General features: G+C 41.1%; 2 protein-coding genes and 1 long non-coding RNA gene across 12 annotated transcripts in view; 1 reads left to right on the top strand and 2 right to left on the bottom strand.

Annotated features, from left to right (window-relative positions):
• The first annotated feature begins 2,615 nt into the window (after positions 1-2,615).
• On the top strand, positions 2,616-4,813 carry LOC148341575 (uncharacterized). 5 transcript variants are annotated; one of them, XM_088289108.1, is made up of 10 exons: positions 2,616-2,853; positions 2,944-3,005; positions 3,286-3,346; positions 3,503-3,551; positions 3,709-3,743; positions 3,812-3,893; positions 3,989-4,123; positions 4,189-4,252; positions 4,379-4,524; positions 4,596-4,813. In XM_088289108.1, the coding sequence occupies exons 7-10, from the start codon at positions 4,028-4,030 to the stop codon at positions 4,668-4,670; spliced, it is 381 nt and encodes a 126-aa protein (XP_088145234.1). In that variant the 5' UTR covers positions 2,616-2,853; positions 2,944-3,005; positions 3,286-3,346; positions 3,503-3,551; positions 3,709-3,743; positions 3,812-3,893; positions 3,989-4,027; the 3' UTR covers positions 4,671-4,813. The 5 variants fall into 5 exon arrangements, 3 of the variants coding, with proteins under 3 accessions (XP_088145234.1, XP_088145233.1, XP_088145235.1); XR_015842404.1 differs by having other exon boundaries at positions 3,709-3,893; positions 3,989-4,091; positions 4,596-4,800; XM_088289107.1 differs by lacking the exon at positions 3,709-3,743.
• Positions 3,377-7,975, bottom strand: LOC148341574 (uncharacterized). Its single transcript, XR_015842406.1, has 5 exons — positions 7,232-7,975; positions 4,578-4,673; positions 4,352-4,424; positions 3,978-4,273; positions 3,377-3,869 (listed from the first exon to the last, which is right to left on the bottom strand). It is a non-coding gene; the product is annotated as an uncharacterized LOC148341574 (long non-coding RNA).
• A 2,533-nt stretch (positions 7,976-10,508) lies between these two features.
• The window catches only part of nav3 (neuron navigator 3), a 182,847-nt gene continuing 175,503 nt past the window's right edge, over positions 10,509-17,852 (bottom strand). For all 6 annotated transcript variants that reach the window (XM_088288882.1, XM_088288881.1, XM_088288884.1 and 3 more), the window contains 11 exons: positions 16,551-16,737; positions 16,158-16,255; positions 15,988-16,083; positions 14,978-15,146; positions 14,670-14,905; positions 14,383-14,537; positions 14,180-14,251; positions 13,890-14,086; positions 13,664-13,782; positions 13,238-13,471; positions 10,509-13,161 (listed from right to left, as the gene is read on the bottom strand). In XM_088288882.1, the coding sequence (XP_088145008.1) occupies positions 13,042-13,161; positions 13,238-13,471; positions 13,664-13,782; positions 13,890-14,086; positions 14,180-14,251; positions 14,383-14,537; positions 14,670-14,905; positions 14,978-15,146; positions 15,988-16,083; positions 16,158-16,255; positions 16,551-16,737 (1,683 nt within the window). In that variant the 3' untranslated portion in view covers positions 10,509-13,041. The remainder of the gene's footprint in view (positions 13,162-13,237; positions 13,472-13,663; positions 13,783-13,889; positions 14,087-14,179; positions 14,252-14,382; positions 14,538-14,669; positions 14,906-14,977; positions 15,147-15,987; positions 16,084-16,157; positions 16,256-16,550; positions 16,738-17,852) is intronic.

Raw genomic sequence — 17,852 nt, 5'->3', positions numbered from 1 at the left:
CCTTTCCTAATACCATGGGCCAACCAGCCGTGTCGTTGCCGCCCAAAAAATGAAGGTCATGAGTTTCTATCCTGGTTTTTATTTTGAAAATTAGTGCTGGGTTTCCCCCCACCCACGCCCCCTCCCGGGAGTCAACTACATCATCCACTGAACTTCGAAAACAAGGACGGACATTCTTGTGTATCGCTTGCAGGTCAAACCTGGGTACAGTTACTCAAATTATCCACAGGAGGGCAGTACTACATCACATCGAGTGCTTATCACTATTGGGTTTATTTTGTGTGACTCATTTGAACATAAAGAACATGCAAAGCGTGTACTTGGTTATGTCAGTTTTATCTGAAGAAACACAAGATGACAAAGACATGTCACACCAGGATGTCCTATTACAATTATTTTTTTATTTAACGTCCATTCTGCGTTCGTATCGTGCAGAACCTAAACTGGACCCAAAAGTGAATAGCAAAAAATATGAATAAGTTATGCTCCACTAAAAACGATCATAGCTGCATTAATAGTTCTCTGTAACTTATAAAAACGTGCAGCCATAGCAAATGGAATGTAAAGAAGGAAACAGTTTATGCGTCAAAATTAATCGTGGGTCTCAATAGCATGAAGCTGAGGTACGAGATGGAGAAAAGTGAGCGAATGTTGCTCTTCTGCAGTCCTTCACTTTTGACAATTGACCTTTGCAAAACGAAATATACTTTTGGATGAGCAGGCAGAGAAAATGTGTTGTAGCTGAGCACGTGTTACCTGTGCACAAAATGTTCACAGTTCATGTGGACGCAACAGCAGCCGACGTGAAGTAATTATTTCATTGTGGGAACCGCTGCTCATGCAAACAATCAAAATGTCTTACTTAGCGTTTAAGCAACTTAACTAACTTAGCTCACGCGTTTAAAGACACAAAACAACGCCGGCCAATCCAAACACTTCCTTGTTTTCTGTTCAAGTCGGGCTTTTCACTTCCGGGTTATATTAACGTCATGCCTTAAAAATATATTTTCCAATCTGTGAAGAACCAACATACATTACCAACACACATCATCAGGAAAAAAATCAGCCACACCCCCCAAATTAAGACATGACGTAAATATAACCCGGAAGTGAAAAGCCCGATTTGAACGGAAAACAAGGAAGTGTTTGGATTGACCGGCGTTGTTTGTGTCTTTAAACGCGTGAGCTTAGTTAGTTAAGTGTCTTAAACGCTAAGTAAGACATTTTGATTGTTTGCATGAGCAGCGGTTCCCACAATGAAATAATTACTTCACGTCGGCTGCTGTTGCGTCCACATGAACTGTGAACATTTTGTGCACAGGTAACACGTGCTCAGCTACAACACATTTTCTCTGCCTGCTCATCCAAAAGTATATTTCGTTTTGCAAAGGTCAATTGTCAAAAGTGAAGGACTGCAGAAGAGCAACATTCGCTCACTTTTCTCCATCTCGTACCTCAGCTTCATGCTATTGAGACCCACGATTAATTTTGACGCATAAACTGTTTCCTTCTTTACATTCCATTTGCTATGGCTGCACGTTTTTATAAGTTACAGAGAACTATTAAGGCAGCTATGATCGCATTTAGTGGAGCATAACTTATTCATATTTTTTGCTATTCACTTTTGGGCCCACTTTAGGTTCTGCACGATACGAACGCAGAATGGACGTTAAATAAAAAAATAATTGTAATAGGACATCCTGGTGTGACATGTCTTTGTCATCTTGTGTTTCTTCAGATAAAACTGACATAACCAAGTACACGCTTTGCATGTTCTTTATGTTCAAATGAGTCACACATAAACCCAATCGTGATAAGCACTCGATGTGATGTAGTACTGCCCTCCTGTGGATAATTTGAGTAACTGTACCCAGGTTTGACCTGCAAGCGATACACAAGAATGTCCGTCCTTGTTTTCGAAGTTCAGTGGATGATGTAGTTGACTCCCGGGAGGGAGCGTGGGTGGGGGGGAAACCCAGCACTAATTTTCATAAAAACCAGGATAGAAACTCATGACCTTCATTTTTTTAGACAGCAGCGACACGGCTAGTTGGCCCATGGTATTAGGAAAGGATTCCGGTACCGCAGTGAGGAAGTTCGAACCCTGATCTTTGCAACCTTTTTCAACATACATAGAAATGAGGAAAAGAATGGGAAACGAATTTTGTCCACGGAAGCCGAAATCGTTGGCTTGGTACACTGGACCACACTAGTTAAAGCCACTCTGACAGGAATAAATAAAAGAGAAATACGACCAAAAAAATGCGAAAACTTTCATCTATGTTGGTTGACTGGTCTAAGACTTTGCGTCCGGTTCAGGTGACCCGTGTTCGAGTCTCGCTTTCTGCACCATCATTACACATAATTGCAGAGAAGCAGAAAACGGGATTCGAACAAGGACACATCTAAACCAAACGCAAAGTCGAAAACCACTCGACTAACTCTAGCTTATCGATCACTGGTGTTTGGTTTGAATTTATAGATTAAAGTACATAAAATTTGGTCGCAAAAAATTTGAAAGACTATATTATAAAGGATTAAAACACCGGAAGTGCCATGGCGATAACAGCCGAATGGTCAACGACAAGGCTTTCGATGCGACCACGTACGAACGGCGCTGGTTCGATCCCCACCAGGCTTGCTTTCACGTATTATCTCTAGTTTTTCCGGCAAAGTTGAGTCTTTTATTTATTTTTTGTTCCCTTGTTTAAATAAAGCTTTTGAGGAAAAAAAAGAAGCACGTGACGACGTCATTAGCGAAAATCTATTTAAGCTGCGACAAATTGAACGAACGTTCTCTTTCTCCACCGAGCTGACAACTTCACGCCGACGTCGCGACAAGATGACCAAAAGGTTTGTCAAAGTTTCTTTTTTTAGACTCGTCATTGTAACTTTGACCATTAATTCATGTTTTCGGCATGCAATAACTTTTCTATTTTGCAGCTCAAGTGTTTAATAATCCCAAACGCGGGATAAAATGACACAAACGCTTGAGATTTAAAGCGGTAAGTAAACGCTGTTAACTTTTTAAACTAACGCACTTTTATTTTTTGCATTACAGAAAAAGAGCCGCGTTTGGCAGAAGGTAGGTTGCCAGCGTTTTTATGTTCACAATTCAAACGCGAATCAACTATTGCTTTATTTTAATTGTTTTAATTTCTGTCCACAGGCTTGCATCCTGCAGCGAATGGCGAAATTGACTCTAAAATGGCGTCTTTTTTTTAACCTCCATTTAAATGCGCTTACCAAATGCCATGTTGCTAACTATGTCTTTGTGTCTTACAGCCCACCCATCGTGCTGCACGTCATTGCCGAGATGTCCTGATCAGCTCTGCGCTCGTCACTGGTGAGATAAAAACACTCAAATGCATACAAATATGATGTCATGTTTTAATTTGTTTCAGCACGTGGTGAAGATGAGCTACAACGTGGAACGTTTGATCACTCTGCGAAACAAAATGGCTGACGAGAACATTTCTTTTAACAAATTTCTCTTTTGCAGTTCCCCCAAAGCTGCAATGAGATGCGCTTCAGTCAAGCCCTTCACAAAGGTACATTTGCCATTCTGTGCCAATACTCACATGTTGGTTCGCTTCCTGCTTGTGTACACCAGGTGGCGCCAAAGCACATATTGGCCCGGGAGAACCTGAACCAGCAACTACTCTTATTTAAATAAAGTCAATTAAATATTTTTTTTGTTTGTTGTAGGGCTGGGGGAAACATGGCGCCATGATCAACATTCTGTGAGATGACCCAAGCTTGACAAATTTCAGGAGTGTGGACTTCTTTTTTTCTTTTGGACTGTGTGCAGAAGCTTCGAGTGAAGGTGCCGTCATGGACTTTGCACGCTGGCCACCAACATTTTGCATCTGCAGGATGAAGAATTTCTACAAGTATGTCATCAATGAACTTTAAATCTTTCATGTTGACACGTAAATAAACTTAAAAATTTGAAGCTGGACTTATCTCGTGCTCACCTCCCGTTTAGGTTTGTCCACTGTGGAGCCCTCAGAAGCAGTTTGACGTGATGGCGAAGTTTGCAGAACTGGCAACTGTTCGTCATCAAGCAGAAGGGTCCAGCATCACAAAATGTCCGAAGCGGAATTTCGACAAGCTTGTGGTCGTGCGTTTCATCAACAAAAAGGTGTTTTAAATGTTTTGACTCGCAATGTTTGTTTTTTTTCCCAGAAGTCACAACACACTGGTCCACGCTGTCCTCGCTCTGCAACTTTTTATCCCCCCCCCTTCCATGGTGTGCAACTTGATTTTTAATCTGCAAGTAAAATAAATGGTCATTTCAACAAAACTTGGTTGTGCAAACTTATTTCTTGACTGTGGGCTCTTTGCTTACTCTGCATGGTTGCGTCGGCTCGGTCAGCTGGAGGACCACATCAGGAAGGTGCTGAAGCCAACTTGGGAGCAGCCTGCCAAGAAGTGGAAGACAAGTTTGAGACTGTTGCACCACTCGTGCACATGCGTGCTGTGACCGCACCCGTGCAAACTCCTCCATCCTCTTCATCCCTGGTAGGTTTAAGTTTGTCAAATGTTGACTGCACAAGAAATGTTCTCTAACTCACGTGTCCCCCTTTCTCCAGGTCGTGACTGGCATCCGTGACTTTGGACTTGCTGTCGTTTTGTTGGGCCCTCCACGCTTTGGTCCCGCTGGCTGACGACTTAATGAAACGGCGGCAAGAAGACGCCTGTTAATGCTTCCAACTTGTTAGGGTTATTTTTTTATATTGCATAATTTATTGTAAACCTTTTTTTTTTTGTTTATATTATATATATTTTGCATTAACATGTACTTTGCAAATAAATAAAATATTACATGTCATGAATTATTGCAACATCTTTAATAAAAACATAAATTTAAAATAAAAAATAGGGGGTGGGTATTATGCAAATGAGAACAGGCAGCCATCTGATTGGTGGCTTGGGTGAGCAGTGGGTGTGGCTATGCAAATTATAAAGCAGCTCGTGATCTGATTGGTTGGGCTGGCAGCTGGGTGGGGTTATGCAAATATATTAGCATGCAAAGCTCACATTAGCATAAAGAGGCGTGGATATGCAAATCAGTGCCATTATCCAGTGTGTTTGTTCAAAAATGGGCGTGGTTATGCAAATTAATTTGCATACCAGAAAGATGATTGGTCGATTTGGCAGGATGGGCGGAGTTAGGCAAATTATTTTGCATGCCAGATTCTGATTGGCCTTTACAAGAGGTGGGCGGAGTTATGGAAAACATTTTCGCATGACAAATCCAGATTTGCAAAGTGGGTGTGGCTACAAACATGCTTTTTCCGGGCCGTGATTGGACGGCAACCGGACTGCTCAAGTCGCGCCGGAAGACTTTTGGCCTCTCGTCCGAGCAGGCTTCTCGTGTTCATGCTCGAGCCGAGGCCAAACGTTTTCCAGCACAACCTGAACAGTCCACTTGGCATCCATAACGAGGTCATTTGAAACTCAGTGAGGGTGTAGTGAGCAAGAAAACACGGAGACTCCATTTACAGTTCAACAATATATTTTAAAGAGAAGTATTTTTTTTTCTTAAATACATCATTTTACACCTTACGACGTACATCAAGCAGAGGTTAAAGTGCACCGACATGACGGACTTCACTCGCGTCTGCCTCTGCTTTCATGGACAGCCTGCCTGTCGTCCAGTGTTTCACTTTAGTCACACATCAACATTGCTGAAATGGTGTCAAATTGGGAAAAAATAAAGTTTTTGTGCAGAAAATTGCTCAGCTGTAATTGGAATGAGTGTTTTGGTTGCTCACTGCACCCTGACTGAGTTTTAATCTTTTTTTTTATTAAAAAAATTAAAAAAATAATAATTAAATTTTCTTTAAAAAAGCGTTGTTATCGACTATTTGTTTTTGTCATGTTCTCATTTGTTGAATGGATGCAACTGGACTGTTTGACATTTTTGTTTGGTCTCTGATGCGAGCAGGCTTCTTGGGTTCATGCTCAAGGCCAGACGGGACAGCTCGCCATCTGGCCTTGAGCATGAACCGAAGAAGCCTGCTCGGATCAGAGGCCAAACAAAAATCTCCCAAGAAAACTCAAACAGTCCAGTTGCCATCCATTCAACAAATGAGAACATGACAAAAACAAATTGTGGATGACAACGCCATTTCAAAACTCAGTCAGGGTGCAGTTAGCAATAAAACAAACATTCTAATTACAGTTGAACAATATATGACACAAACATGCTTTTTTGACACCATTTCAGCAATGAACTTCGACTAAAGTTAAACACAAACACTGGCCGACAGGCTCTACATGGAATCAACAGCAGAGGACGCCACAATGTGTGCTTGAGGAAGAGTGTGTGTGATGTCACATCAGCACGACAGGCCAAAGCTTCAAGTATTGCGCAACACTTGCAAACATAACAAGAATATCATTCAATGCTTATGAACATGTGCTTAAGGATTTTTTTAGACTATTATTTTTCTTAAGCAGGCAAAATATCTATATGTATATATATTCTTTTATTTAAGAAATATTTTTAAAAACAAGTCGGTGTTATTTTGGCAACTTATTGATAAAATAAATTATTTTTAAACAATTTAGAAAAAAACAAATGTTCAAAAGGCATTGAATGATGAGCTTGTGTGTGTGCAGTCGATGAAGCGGAGGTCAAGGGGCACTGAAAAATGACTAAGTGGCATCACACTCACCTCCTCAAGGGGTCATTCAATGCCAAATCACTCAATGGGTTTAAAAGCAAGCCGATTTTGATTTTAATGAAACTTGCTGTACTTGTTGAGAGTGATTGCACTACACTAAATCTGAAATTTGGGGTCAATCAGAACATCGGTTTTGGAGTTACAGCCACCCGAATATTAATTAGCTCAGCTGTTAAAAAAATATGCACTGATCTGCTAAATGATTGCAGATTTGAACTCCTTGTTAAGTTCCCATTCTCAAAATGTGTGTTTGGTGAAGATTGACAAAGTAGTTCCTGAGAAAAAAGGCTTAAAGTCAGGTGGCCACACCCCTTTTTGCCAAACTCATTAATATGCGCGAGTTTGTAGCATCTAAAAACTACTCTAATCTACCTCAAATTTTAGATTTAATGTTACGCCATCACTACCAAGCACACCAACTTTCATTAAAAGGAAAATCGGCAAAATTTATTTTTTAAGATTTTTTGGAGTGATTTGGCATGCCATCCCCTTAAGCACAGAGCATGGAGTTCCTTGCCGTGAAACAGAACACATACCTGTCCCAAAAAAAGTTGCCGTCTTTGGAGTGCAGACGAGTCCAGATGTCCTGAACTCTGAAACTGTAAGTTGTTTGGTGTCCAAAACATCCTCCATCCATGAAAAATACACAAAAACATAAACATTGAGTGAGCTCATTTGCATATGCCCTAATTTGCATATGCGTCAATTTGCATAAAGAAAAAAACGTGGCTTGCCAGCCAATGACTGCAAAGTATTAAATACTCTTGAATGTTTATGCCGCTAATAATTAAATGAAACATTTGTTTTTATGATAGGCTGTCCATTTTTTAATCGAAAGCAACTTACAAACGTTTTGGTCAGCGTGAGCTTTAAATGCATTCAAAACCTACGATACAAATATTTGTACTTTAAGATATCGCAAATGGTAACTAAAACTCATTTTACATTAGAAAATAGCATTACAATTAAAAATTCACCTAATGTTTGGATTAAAACAAATCGAGTCATCAGAGCGACACGCTAAATAGAACATTGATTCTACTTTAAAGAAAAATCGACTTTTAGAGGAGCAAGCGGTGAAAACGTGGAAAAGTTGAGCATGCGTTAACTTTGCACAATACGTCGGCACTTTTGCACAGACGTGGAGAGAGTATTCCTGCATCGCGGACGTCTTAGCACATGTAAACTATAAAAAAAATAGACTATTTTGCGTTAATGTCGCTTAACAAACTTAGCGCATGTGTTCGAATTGCACAAAATAGCAAACAAACAATTGCTCATTTCCTTTTTCGGTGGATTTAACTTCCGGGTTAAAGAGACGTTAAAAATAGCAATATAAATAAAAAACAATGACGGGGAGATTAACAAACTATGAGGGCAAGCTGTCAAAATGCACATACAGTGTTTTAAAAAAAAAAAAAAATTCCTCGCCGCCCACAAAAAAAAAAAAAAAAAGATTCATGGCTATTCTGCGCATGCGCAAAAATTGGAACATATAAAGTCCACAAACTCATATTTCAGACGTGTGTATCAATCTGGTAGCCTTTTTATTAATTTAAAAAAAATCCGTCTCTACGTGGAAGCAACAGCAGAGGACGCCACAATGTGTGCTTGAGAAGGTTTGTGATGTCACATCAGCGCAACAGACCAAAGCTTCAAATACTGCACAACCCTGACGCACTTGCAAACACGACAGGAACATCATTCAATGCTTCGGAAGATGCGCTTGAGTTTTTTTTTTAATACTATTATAGTGCTGTTACGTGATTACATTCATTTGCATATGCGCTCATTGTCATAGGTGCCAATTTGCATAAAGCTAGTCACTTCTGAGGTAGACGTTTACAAGAACTCGGCTGTACTTAATATTTTAACAAGTAGACAGCATAACATCTGCTTGATTTTTTTTACACGAACGCGACGTGTGTCGATTTCGTGTTCGTCTAAAACTTCGTCGCTCCTGTCAAGCTCATTTGCAAATGGGTCAATTTTTATAAATAAATAATGGTTTGCCTGACAATAACTACCAAGTATTAAAATATTCTTAAATATGCAGGGAACAAATAATTAAATGCATTGTTTGATTTTACTGTCCATTTTAATCGAAAGCAACAGAAATACAATTGTTAAGGTCAGTGTGATCGTTCAATGTTGTTTTAATTAAAACAAATCGAGTCACCTGAGCCACACGCTAGAATACAATGTTGTTGTTTTTAACAAAAATATAAGTTGAGACGAGCAAGCAGTGAAAACGTGGACAAGTTGAGCATTGCGTTACCTTTGCATAACACCTTGCCACTTTTGTCACAGCCGACGTGGAGACAATATTGCTTCATTGTGGACGTCTCTGCTCATGTAAACAAAATTAAAAACTACAAACGAATTCAGCTCACGTGTCTGATACACACAAAATAACTAAAGCAAGCAAAACGCCAAGTCAAACAATGCTCATTTCCTTTTCCGGTTGTTTAACTTCCGGGTCGCAGCGAAGCTAAAAATAAAAATAAAACACATCGACGTCACACTTAACATCTACAGGGCCAAAATGTCGTTAAATGTGCGTCAAACTGCACATACAGAGTTAAATAAAAATACCCCCCCCCTCAAATTAAAAAGTCTAATTCAGACACACTTAGAAAGGTGTAACAGCGTGCTATTTTTTATGTAGTAAAAACGACATATTTTGGATAATTATTCGAGTTCACCCCCCTCTCCCCAATAACAAGGGACTTAAATTTTGCCTGTTGACGTAAGTAACCACACGAGGGCGCCAAAGCATACCAATTACGTCTGATTCGAAACCGTGGCACGTGGCAATCATACATAAAAAGATGACTTTTCCACTGATATCCTTAATAATTTCACGATTAATAGACAGTTCTCGTGGTACGTTCCCAAAACACTCGGGAATTGAATGTCTATGTCTGCACACTCACCAACTTTCATCTTTTTTTTTTTTTTAATATACACAATGAAAAACATTAATCCGACTACACTGTTATCGAAATCGAGGTGTATGTGTTTTATTAGTTTTACTTCACACTGCAAGTCGTAAACCGCGAGTAAATCTTTCACCCTCCTATTTCCAAGTAGTGAGGAAGGCAGCATTAAAATCCCAGAGACGTACAACGCGGAAGTAGAAAGTGCAACCCAGCAAATCCGCTTTTGACAGTTTCTTCTTTTAAAAGTCTTATTTTCTGCATTTGCACTGCAACTGACAATCTTCTACGAAGCAAAACGTCACCATGTTTGACTGTTAAGGACTTCTAAGTGCTTCCGAGTGCATCAAGTTTAAACTAGTGGCGGCGGAAGCGCGTACGTACCCAGTCAGTCTGAGCATCAAGAATTTATGCAAATCTTTCATGCAGGAGACAGGCGACGGTAGCGAAACATTGTGCACAGTTAACTGGAACCATTTGTGCGGTACTGCGGCTTGCAAAACATTCAAGTTGTTATGAGGTCCACGCGAGTCCAACGCTGGATACGCCCCGCTGCAACATGATTGGCTGCTGCATCCAGATAGGTTACGCCCTACTACATCCGGGCATTTGTGTCCAAACTTTGCAAATTTACTACTCGATGGGTTGGGTCAGGATTAGTTTATTTAACTTAATTGTATTAATTCATCAATCATAAATGTACTGTGCATTTATTTATTTAGACGTCAAGGCCAACAAAGGCATCATGTGTTTGTTTTGGAACCTGCAATCAATCAGTGAGTTGAATATTTTACTTCCACAAGAGCAAATAAATCTAAAATGTTTTTAATTACTCATAAAACACAAGTCAAGTCTTCAAAAACAAAGACAACCATTTTTTTGCATGTGACACCAAATACCATTTATTTATTTATTTATTTTTTTTAGAACTTTTACAAAGACTACAAAATCCTCCAGATGAGTTAAATCACTGTCTCTGTCTATTTACATGATATGTTACATACAAATGTACAAAATATAAAACATTAAAGGACAAATGTTTCACCCGAAAAGAAGAAAGAAAAGAACGTTCTCATCTCAAAACCAGAGTAAATGCTATGGGCTTGGATTGAGACATCACCAAATTGGATGGTGCAACGTTGGGGTCAGCGAGTTTGGAAACCGGAGGCCCGGCTGCAAAGGCGCGCGAAGCTGACAACAGGTAGGATTGTAGACGGTGGCATTGTCCTGAGGTTGAGTTATCTCGGGTGGGAGTCGACTGACCAGTAGCACCTGTGGTGTTTGTTTTCTATACAGTACGGTGTGGAGTAAGCAGCCGCGCCTCGGTAGCCCGGCCAAATTCGGATGACACGACCCAACGGTTGTCACAGCAACGATGGGAGTTTACAGGAAAAGTGCAGCTTTGTGATTTGTTGAGAGAACACTTTTCTATCTACACACTGTGTGCCTCCTGCGTCGACACACATCACAAGACGCACACCTGTTTGACATTTTGCATCTTCTTTTTTTTTTTTTTTAACAATAACTTACTTTTTTTTCGTTTTTTTTTTAGCAGGTTAGTGTAACAACAACCGGGCAAATGCATCTTTGATTTTCTGTGCAAGGAGACGGAAGTATTTACAACTCGCCCGAGTGTGCAAAACCAACCCAAGTATTTAAAAGAAAGGACAATCGAAAATGGCTTCCGTCCAATACTCGTGTATACATAAAGGTAAATATCTCTTCTCACCCCCCACTCCCTTTTTTTTTTTTTTTTTTAAAAAGCTCAAAAGCATGCTAATAAAAAAAAACAATAATAATAAAAAAAAAAAACATTTGGTTGTGCTCCTGTCAGTTCAAGTGAGCCCAGCTCAACTGGGTGAAAAAAAACCTTACCCCTTTTAATTTTATATATATTTATAGATTTTTTTTTTAATTGGTCAGTTTAGAATTCACATACAACATGAACTCTTTGATTTTGCACTTTATACCTGTTAGAAAAGGAAACATAGTTAAACATCCATATGAACCTCTTATTATAAAGTCAATGGAAGCAGGAGAGGACCCCTCTAACACCCCCCCTCCCCTCCTCCCCAAACCTTTTTGCACACTTAAGGCAACGAGTAAGCACCAAAATCATTGTTCCCTTGTTAAGGTGTGTCGACCGACTGCATCGTATTTCGTCGGCCGATCTGTCCCGGTTTCAGCGAGGAACTCGAGCGTGCGTTATTTGGCAGACATTGGCACGTATCCATTTTCTTCACAGTAGCATAATGTGGCGGATCGGTTGCTGACTTGCGAGGACGGCGAGCTGATAAGTACTCATGTCGAGCACACCTCCGCGATAGCCACAGAAGCGTATCGGAATATATCAAAACGCAGAATTTGGACTCGGTTGATTTCGGGAGCCACCGTGGTGGTGGTGGAAGAGTGACCGACCTTTTGGAAGGCAGTTTTGAACCAATGACGGTGAGAAGCACCTCGGCAAACAAAGAAATACATCAACAAAAGTACCTGGCCACCTTCTCACTCGTCTTGTAAACAAGAACAATGTAACAGGAACGGAACGCGCGGAAAAATATCCCAGCGCCAAAGATGAAACACAAGACTGTGGCCTGAGCCTCGCATTTGCGAGAAAGTCAATTCGCCAAAAACCCTTTGTGCACGTATATGAGAAGTTGTATTGGAAAAATGCAGGCAACTAAACATGGGGTGATTTCAAACGGGCTGGCCATTTTAATTAACGCCCCACAAAGCCACAAGATGGCGCCAAAGCCTTGCTAAAGAGCTATTTCTGTCCATGAATTACAAGAGAAACACTTTGACTGAGAGACGAGCTTGTTCTGGAGGTTCGGGGCTAAGATAGAGTGTATTTAATACATTTAAGAGTATTTAGGTATTTATTGAGAGTATTTCGGTAACTTTTAGGGAATATTTTGGTAACTGACTTATTTAATGGATTTTAAGAGTATTTGGTTACCTTTCAGTATTTAGTGGATGTAAAAGTACCTTGAAAACTGAAAGTTTTATAGATTCCAAGTTACCTTTTTTTTTTATTTTATTATTTAGTAAGTTTTTCCGTAATTTAGGGAGCATTTAATAGATTGATTAGTTAACCGTTTTAACCGAGTATTTCGTAAATTGAAGCTTATTCCGGTAACTTTCTGGAAGTACTTCCGCGAGTGTTTAGGTCGCATTGTACATGGACACTGTATTTGTCATTAAGGTGGTACTTGTAAAGTATTTTCTGAGGTGGTACATGGCGTTAAAACATTTTGGAACCACTGGTTTGAACTATTGACTCAGTCCCTCGTCGGCGCGAAAACAATCTAATTCGCTACGCCCCGTGAAGCGGGACGACTTTAACGAAAGCACACAACTCGTCATGTATTTGCGCAACAGGCGTGTCCGGTTAGCCTAGCGTAGGCTCATAGCGCAGACTCCAGCGAGGAGTCCAGCTGGTCGTCATGGTGACTGGCGCTGTCGCTGTCACAGCTCTGCGCGCTGGAATAGTTGGCCGCCTCCTGCAGCCTCAGCAGCATGTTCATCTGCGAAAGGTGCAAATAAAAATCGAGATGAGAGTCGAGGAGGGGGACATAACGACAACTTCTCGGCGCCTCCTACCAGGGGGTCTCCCTCGGTGTCGCTCTGGGACACCTGCTTGGACGAGGCCCCCTCCTTGGACGAGCTGTAGCCGTCGTAGCCCACGTCCTCGGGTCTGAGCTGCAGCAACGACTGGCCGTCCTGCTGCTGCTGCTGCTGCATGGCGGCGGCGGCGGCGGCGGCGGCGGCGTGCCACGGGTACGTGTCGCTCACCCACTTGGACGGGTCTTCCCACGCCGCCCTCTTGCCGTACAGCTGCGAGGCAATTCGTTAATTAATGGAAAAAAATAATCAACAGATTAACTGATTGTTAGTTTTATATAGTTAAAAAAACAAAACAGTTAAGTTCTGTCTTAATGTTCACGGTGTGCGAAATGCAACAGTGGCTTGCGATGACAGTAAAAGTATTTGAAATGTAGACTTGAGGCGATCGCACGCTCTGCTTACCTGAAGTCCTTCTCGGACAGCTTCCAGCAGGTAGGGCACCAGGGAGTAGTTCCACAGGTCGGTGAACCACACTCGCGACCCCTCCACATCCATGGGACAGGACAGGAAGAGACGGGGACCTTTGGGCGACCAATTGGGAACTCAGTCAAAGCACGCGGCTTCCGTTGCTCGGCTCATTATTCGAAAGTACGGCGCTTATATAAACGACGGCGGTTGTGTGTCTGACCTATGGTGACATCCGAGGAGCTGTGGGCCTCCAGGAAGCCGTTGAGGTGCTGCCACGTCTTTGGAATCCAGTCGATGATCTTAACGAGGTCGTTGCTGCGCACGTTTTTATGGATCTCCGTTTGGATCAACTTCCGCCGCAGGAAGCGGCCCAGGAAGCCCTTGACGGGCTCCGTGTGGTTGGTGCACAGCACCCACCTGTGAACGGCACTCGGATGATGCCGACTACTGGAATTTTGTGGCTATCACGTCAAGCGTGAGCCTCATATTGGATATCGAGGTGATGCAAACCTGAAGTTGTGATGCAGCTCAAGGATGGGGGAGGAGGACACTCCCTGGGTCATGGTACCGATGACGTAAGGGCTAAAGCAGACAAAAAATGGGATGAGGCAAAAAAAAAGTCATTTAATCTCAAATTTTACACGTGAAACATTTCACGGCGCACCACTAGAAACAAAAATGTCGCAAGCAGCACGGTGTGAAAAACAACCTACCATTTGTGGAACTTGCAGTTGAGGAAGCCGTTGAATATGTCGCTGAGGGAACTAATGAGGTGGAGGTTATCCAGAATAACCACGGTGGGGAGCTTTGTGGCCGTGCCTTCGGAATTACAGCGCTCCGCCAGGTTGGACAGGTACTGGCGCAAGTCCTAGAAGAGCAAAGGGGACCACGGAGAAGCATCTCAAATCATCATTCCTCATTGGAATGAATAGAAATGCCTTTAATCCGTTCCAGCCTTATTATTATTTTTCTAAAGTGTGTTTTTTTTTTTTTTGATCACCTTGCTGGAGTTCTGGTCCACGTTGAAGCGGGCCACGTTGTGCTCGGTCACCTCCTGTCCCATCTGGGAAATGATGAACTCGGCCAGCTTGGCGGCCAGGAAGGACTTGCCGGTGCCGCTGGGCCCCGAAAGGATGATGCGACGGTGCTCCATCAGCAAGTTGAGGTACCGCTGGATGGTGGGCTTGGGGATGAGCGTGTCGAACACCAGGCTGTCTATGCTGCTGTCCTTGACGCCTACCGGGAGGAGGGGTCAATGCCGCGTGCGAGCGTTTGGCTGGCTGGAACGGGAAGCGGGCGGTTCGTTACCTTTGAGGTTGACCTTGATGACGTTGCTTTCGCCCACCAGGTAGCCGCAGGGCAGCAGCTCAGGCACTTCGGAGGAGTGGGCGCGGACCACCTCGCCCATCCTGTAGCAGACGATGCTGTCCGAGCTCAGGCCCAGACTGGTGACCGGGTCCACACGAAAGACGTACTCCTGCGGCGTGGCGGGGAGCGATTGCAATCAAAAAGCAATCCTTTTCAAGGTTTTAACTTCAGATAAAAATTAAAATTGCTCCGTATTATTATTTTTGCTTTGTCTTAGTTGATCTGTTTTATTTCTGCTTCACTGTTTTTGAGCTTCAAAATGGCCCGAGGCACGTCACCACACAAATAAAACTGCTATGCTGCAAGAGCCAGATTTGAATAAATGTAACTCATTATATTAAAATTGTTTCATGATGAATTTGTTATAAATGACCCAATAAATGAGATCAATGAACAAACCTTTCAATTCACCAAATTTATATTTTAAATTTGATTTGCTCAGTATTTATTTATTGTCTATTCAATATTTTCCGTTATTTATCGATGCATTTCATTAGAAATGACACCAATCAGTGAGATAAATTGATGAAAATATTTTAATAAATCAAATGAAATAGTTTACATTCAAAATACAAAATAATTCTCATTTACAATGAATCAAACAATTATTGAATAAAATACAGACACATAAAACATTTAAATTGAGCGACTCTGACACTGGAGGGGTCTGCATGTGGCCCGCGGGCCGTAGTTTGGCTACCTTCATGTCAGCCGGATGTTGGGTTGACGTCATATTATTGGATAAATATATGCATACTTGAGTTTCTTTATACTTTTAATCTTCATTTAAGTTAACTCATTCAATACCATTGACGGATAAATACGTCAAAATCCATTTTTTTTTTTACTGGGCTGGTCGTGAATGAGTTAAAACACGCCGCTGTTTGTACACTCGGCACAAAAATAACCAAATGTATTTTTTTTTGCACGTTACTCTGCTTCCAGTTTACCTTGAAGAGGCGTCTGATCACCCCATCCAGGACGTCCCACTTGGTTTTCCCACTCACACCGATGGAGCCAATCAGGTACTCCTGCATTTGCGTTCCCTGTCGGACACAATCGCCGCAAGCGTTATAAAGCGTCTTGAATCCAAAACCCGATCACGACCGTCACTACCAACCTTGGTTTTGCTCGGCCCGCTGCTGATGTTGACCACAATGCGCACGCTGCGGCCTTCTTTGCGCAGATTCCCTTCGTAGCTGTCGTCAAGCAGAATATCTGAAGGCCAAACACAGATTGGAATCAATCTGTTTTAATTACGGCGCGCAAGCGAGAGGGAGGAGCTCGGTGTCTTCTCGAAAGGAGGTGAAGTGTGTGGCAAATGTCAAGAAAACGGCCACAAAATCTGTTCTAATTGGCATTCGAGGACTCCGCCAGGCAAACATGTTCTGGTTTCTTGGGACGAAAGGTCAACGTGAGTGACTTTTTTGTGTTCTCACACCTCCGAACAAATGTCAGGCTGCCGACGTTGATCGGGCCTGACGCTCCCGCTCGGGCTTGACGCTCAACTGACCTGACATGATGGTGTCGGTGATGTTGAGGTTGTTGAGGGACAGGCCCAGGGACTGGCGCGAGGAGGACGAGGACGTGCTGGAGGTCTCCGAGGGCGGCCGGGCCGTCTTGGCGGGAGTGGCCGTCGGCGTGGCGCTGCCGCTGGACTTGAGACGGTCGTTCTCCGCTTTTAACGTCTCGATCTCATTCTGCTCATTGAGGGAGACGGGGAGATAGTTGACGTAATATTCACATTTGCAGTCCAGACACCCCACAAACACCAGACACCATTGCTGTGTGCCTATTTTTAATTATAATAATAAAAAAATAAAATAAATATAATAAATAAATAAAAAATACAACAATTATATATATATATAAATAATATATATATATATATATAAATTATATATATATATATATATATATATATATATATATATAAATAAAAATTATATATATATATATATATATATATATATATAAAAAGAAAAAAAAAATATATATATATAAATAAAAATTATATATATATATATATATATATATATATATATCAATAAAAATAATATATATATATAAATAAAAATTATATATATAAATAATATATATCAATAAAAATAATATATAAATTATATATATATATATATATATATATATATATATATATATATATATAAATTATATATATATATATATATATATATATACATATATATACCGATGATATACTCACCCTGTTCGTCATGGTAACAAAAGCGTTGTCACCATTTGAATGAGACGAAACTTCCCCCCCAAAACAGAGTGATGTCAACCAGAGTGTGGCAATGGGATATTAAATGAGCCGTAATTCTTTTTCCTTTGTGCATTTTGACCAAAGAACGCTAGAGAGACCCCTCACAACTGTTTTACATTTTTTGGGGGATAAATGTATGACAAATGGCAGAGATTATTCGTGCAATCAACCTAAATTTGCAGTAAGAAAGTACACAGGTGTAAAAATACGGAAAACTAACTGTCAACACAAAGAAAACAACAAAAAAAAAAGTAGAACTCTTGTCTCGGCATTAATCCCTAAAATGAAAAAAAAAATCATCATTTGGCTGAAAATGCTGCTGTGCTTATTTAGATATCAAACACAGCGAAATAAACCGCATTTTGACATGAAAACAAATTTTAAATCACAGGATTGAACTCCTAAAGTTGACTGGACCACATTTAGAGCAATATTCAAGCTGCTTAGAAGCACTTCTACAAAGACATTCCAGCTCAATCCGCAGTCACGCCATGCAGCAATAGATCAAATCTGATCCCGACGATATCCAAA

The sequence above is a fragment of the Idiotropiscis lumnitzeri genome, chromosome 2, assembly GCF_059441095.1.
Source record: "Idiotropiscis lumnitzeri isolate Australia: NSW breed Sydney's pygmy pipehorse chromosome 2, RoL_Ilum_1.0, whole genome shotgun sequence".
Taxonomy (NCBI): Eukaryota; Metazoa; Chordata; class Actinopteri; order Syngnathiformes; family Syngnathidae; genus Idiotropiscis; species Idiotropiscis lumnitzeri.
The sequence above is the reverse complement of the archived record's forward strand: the minus strand, read 5'-3'. Positions and strand labels throughout refer to the sequence as shown.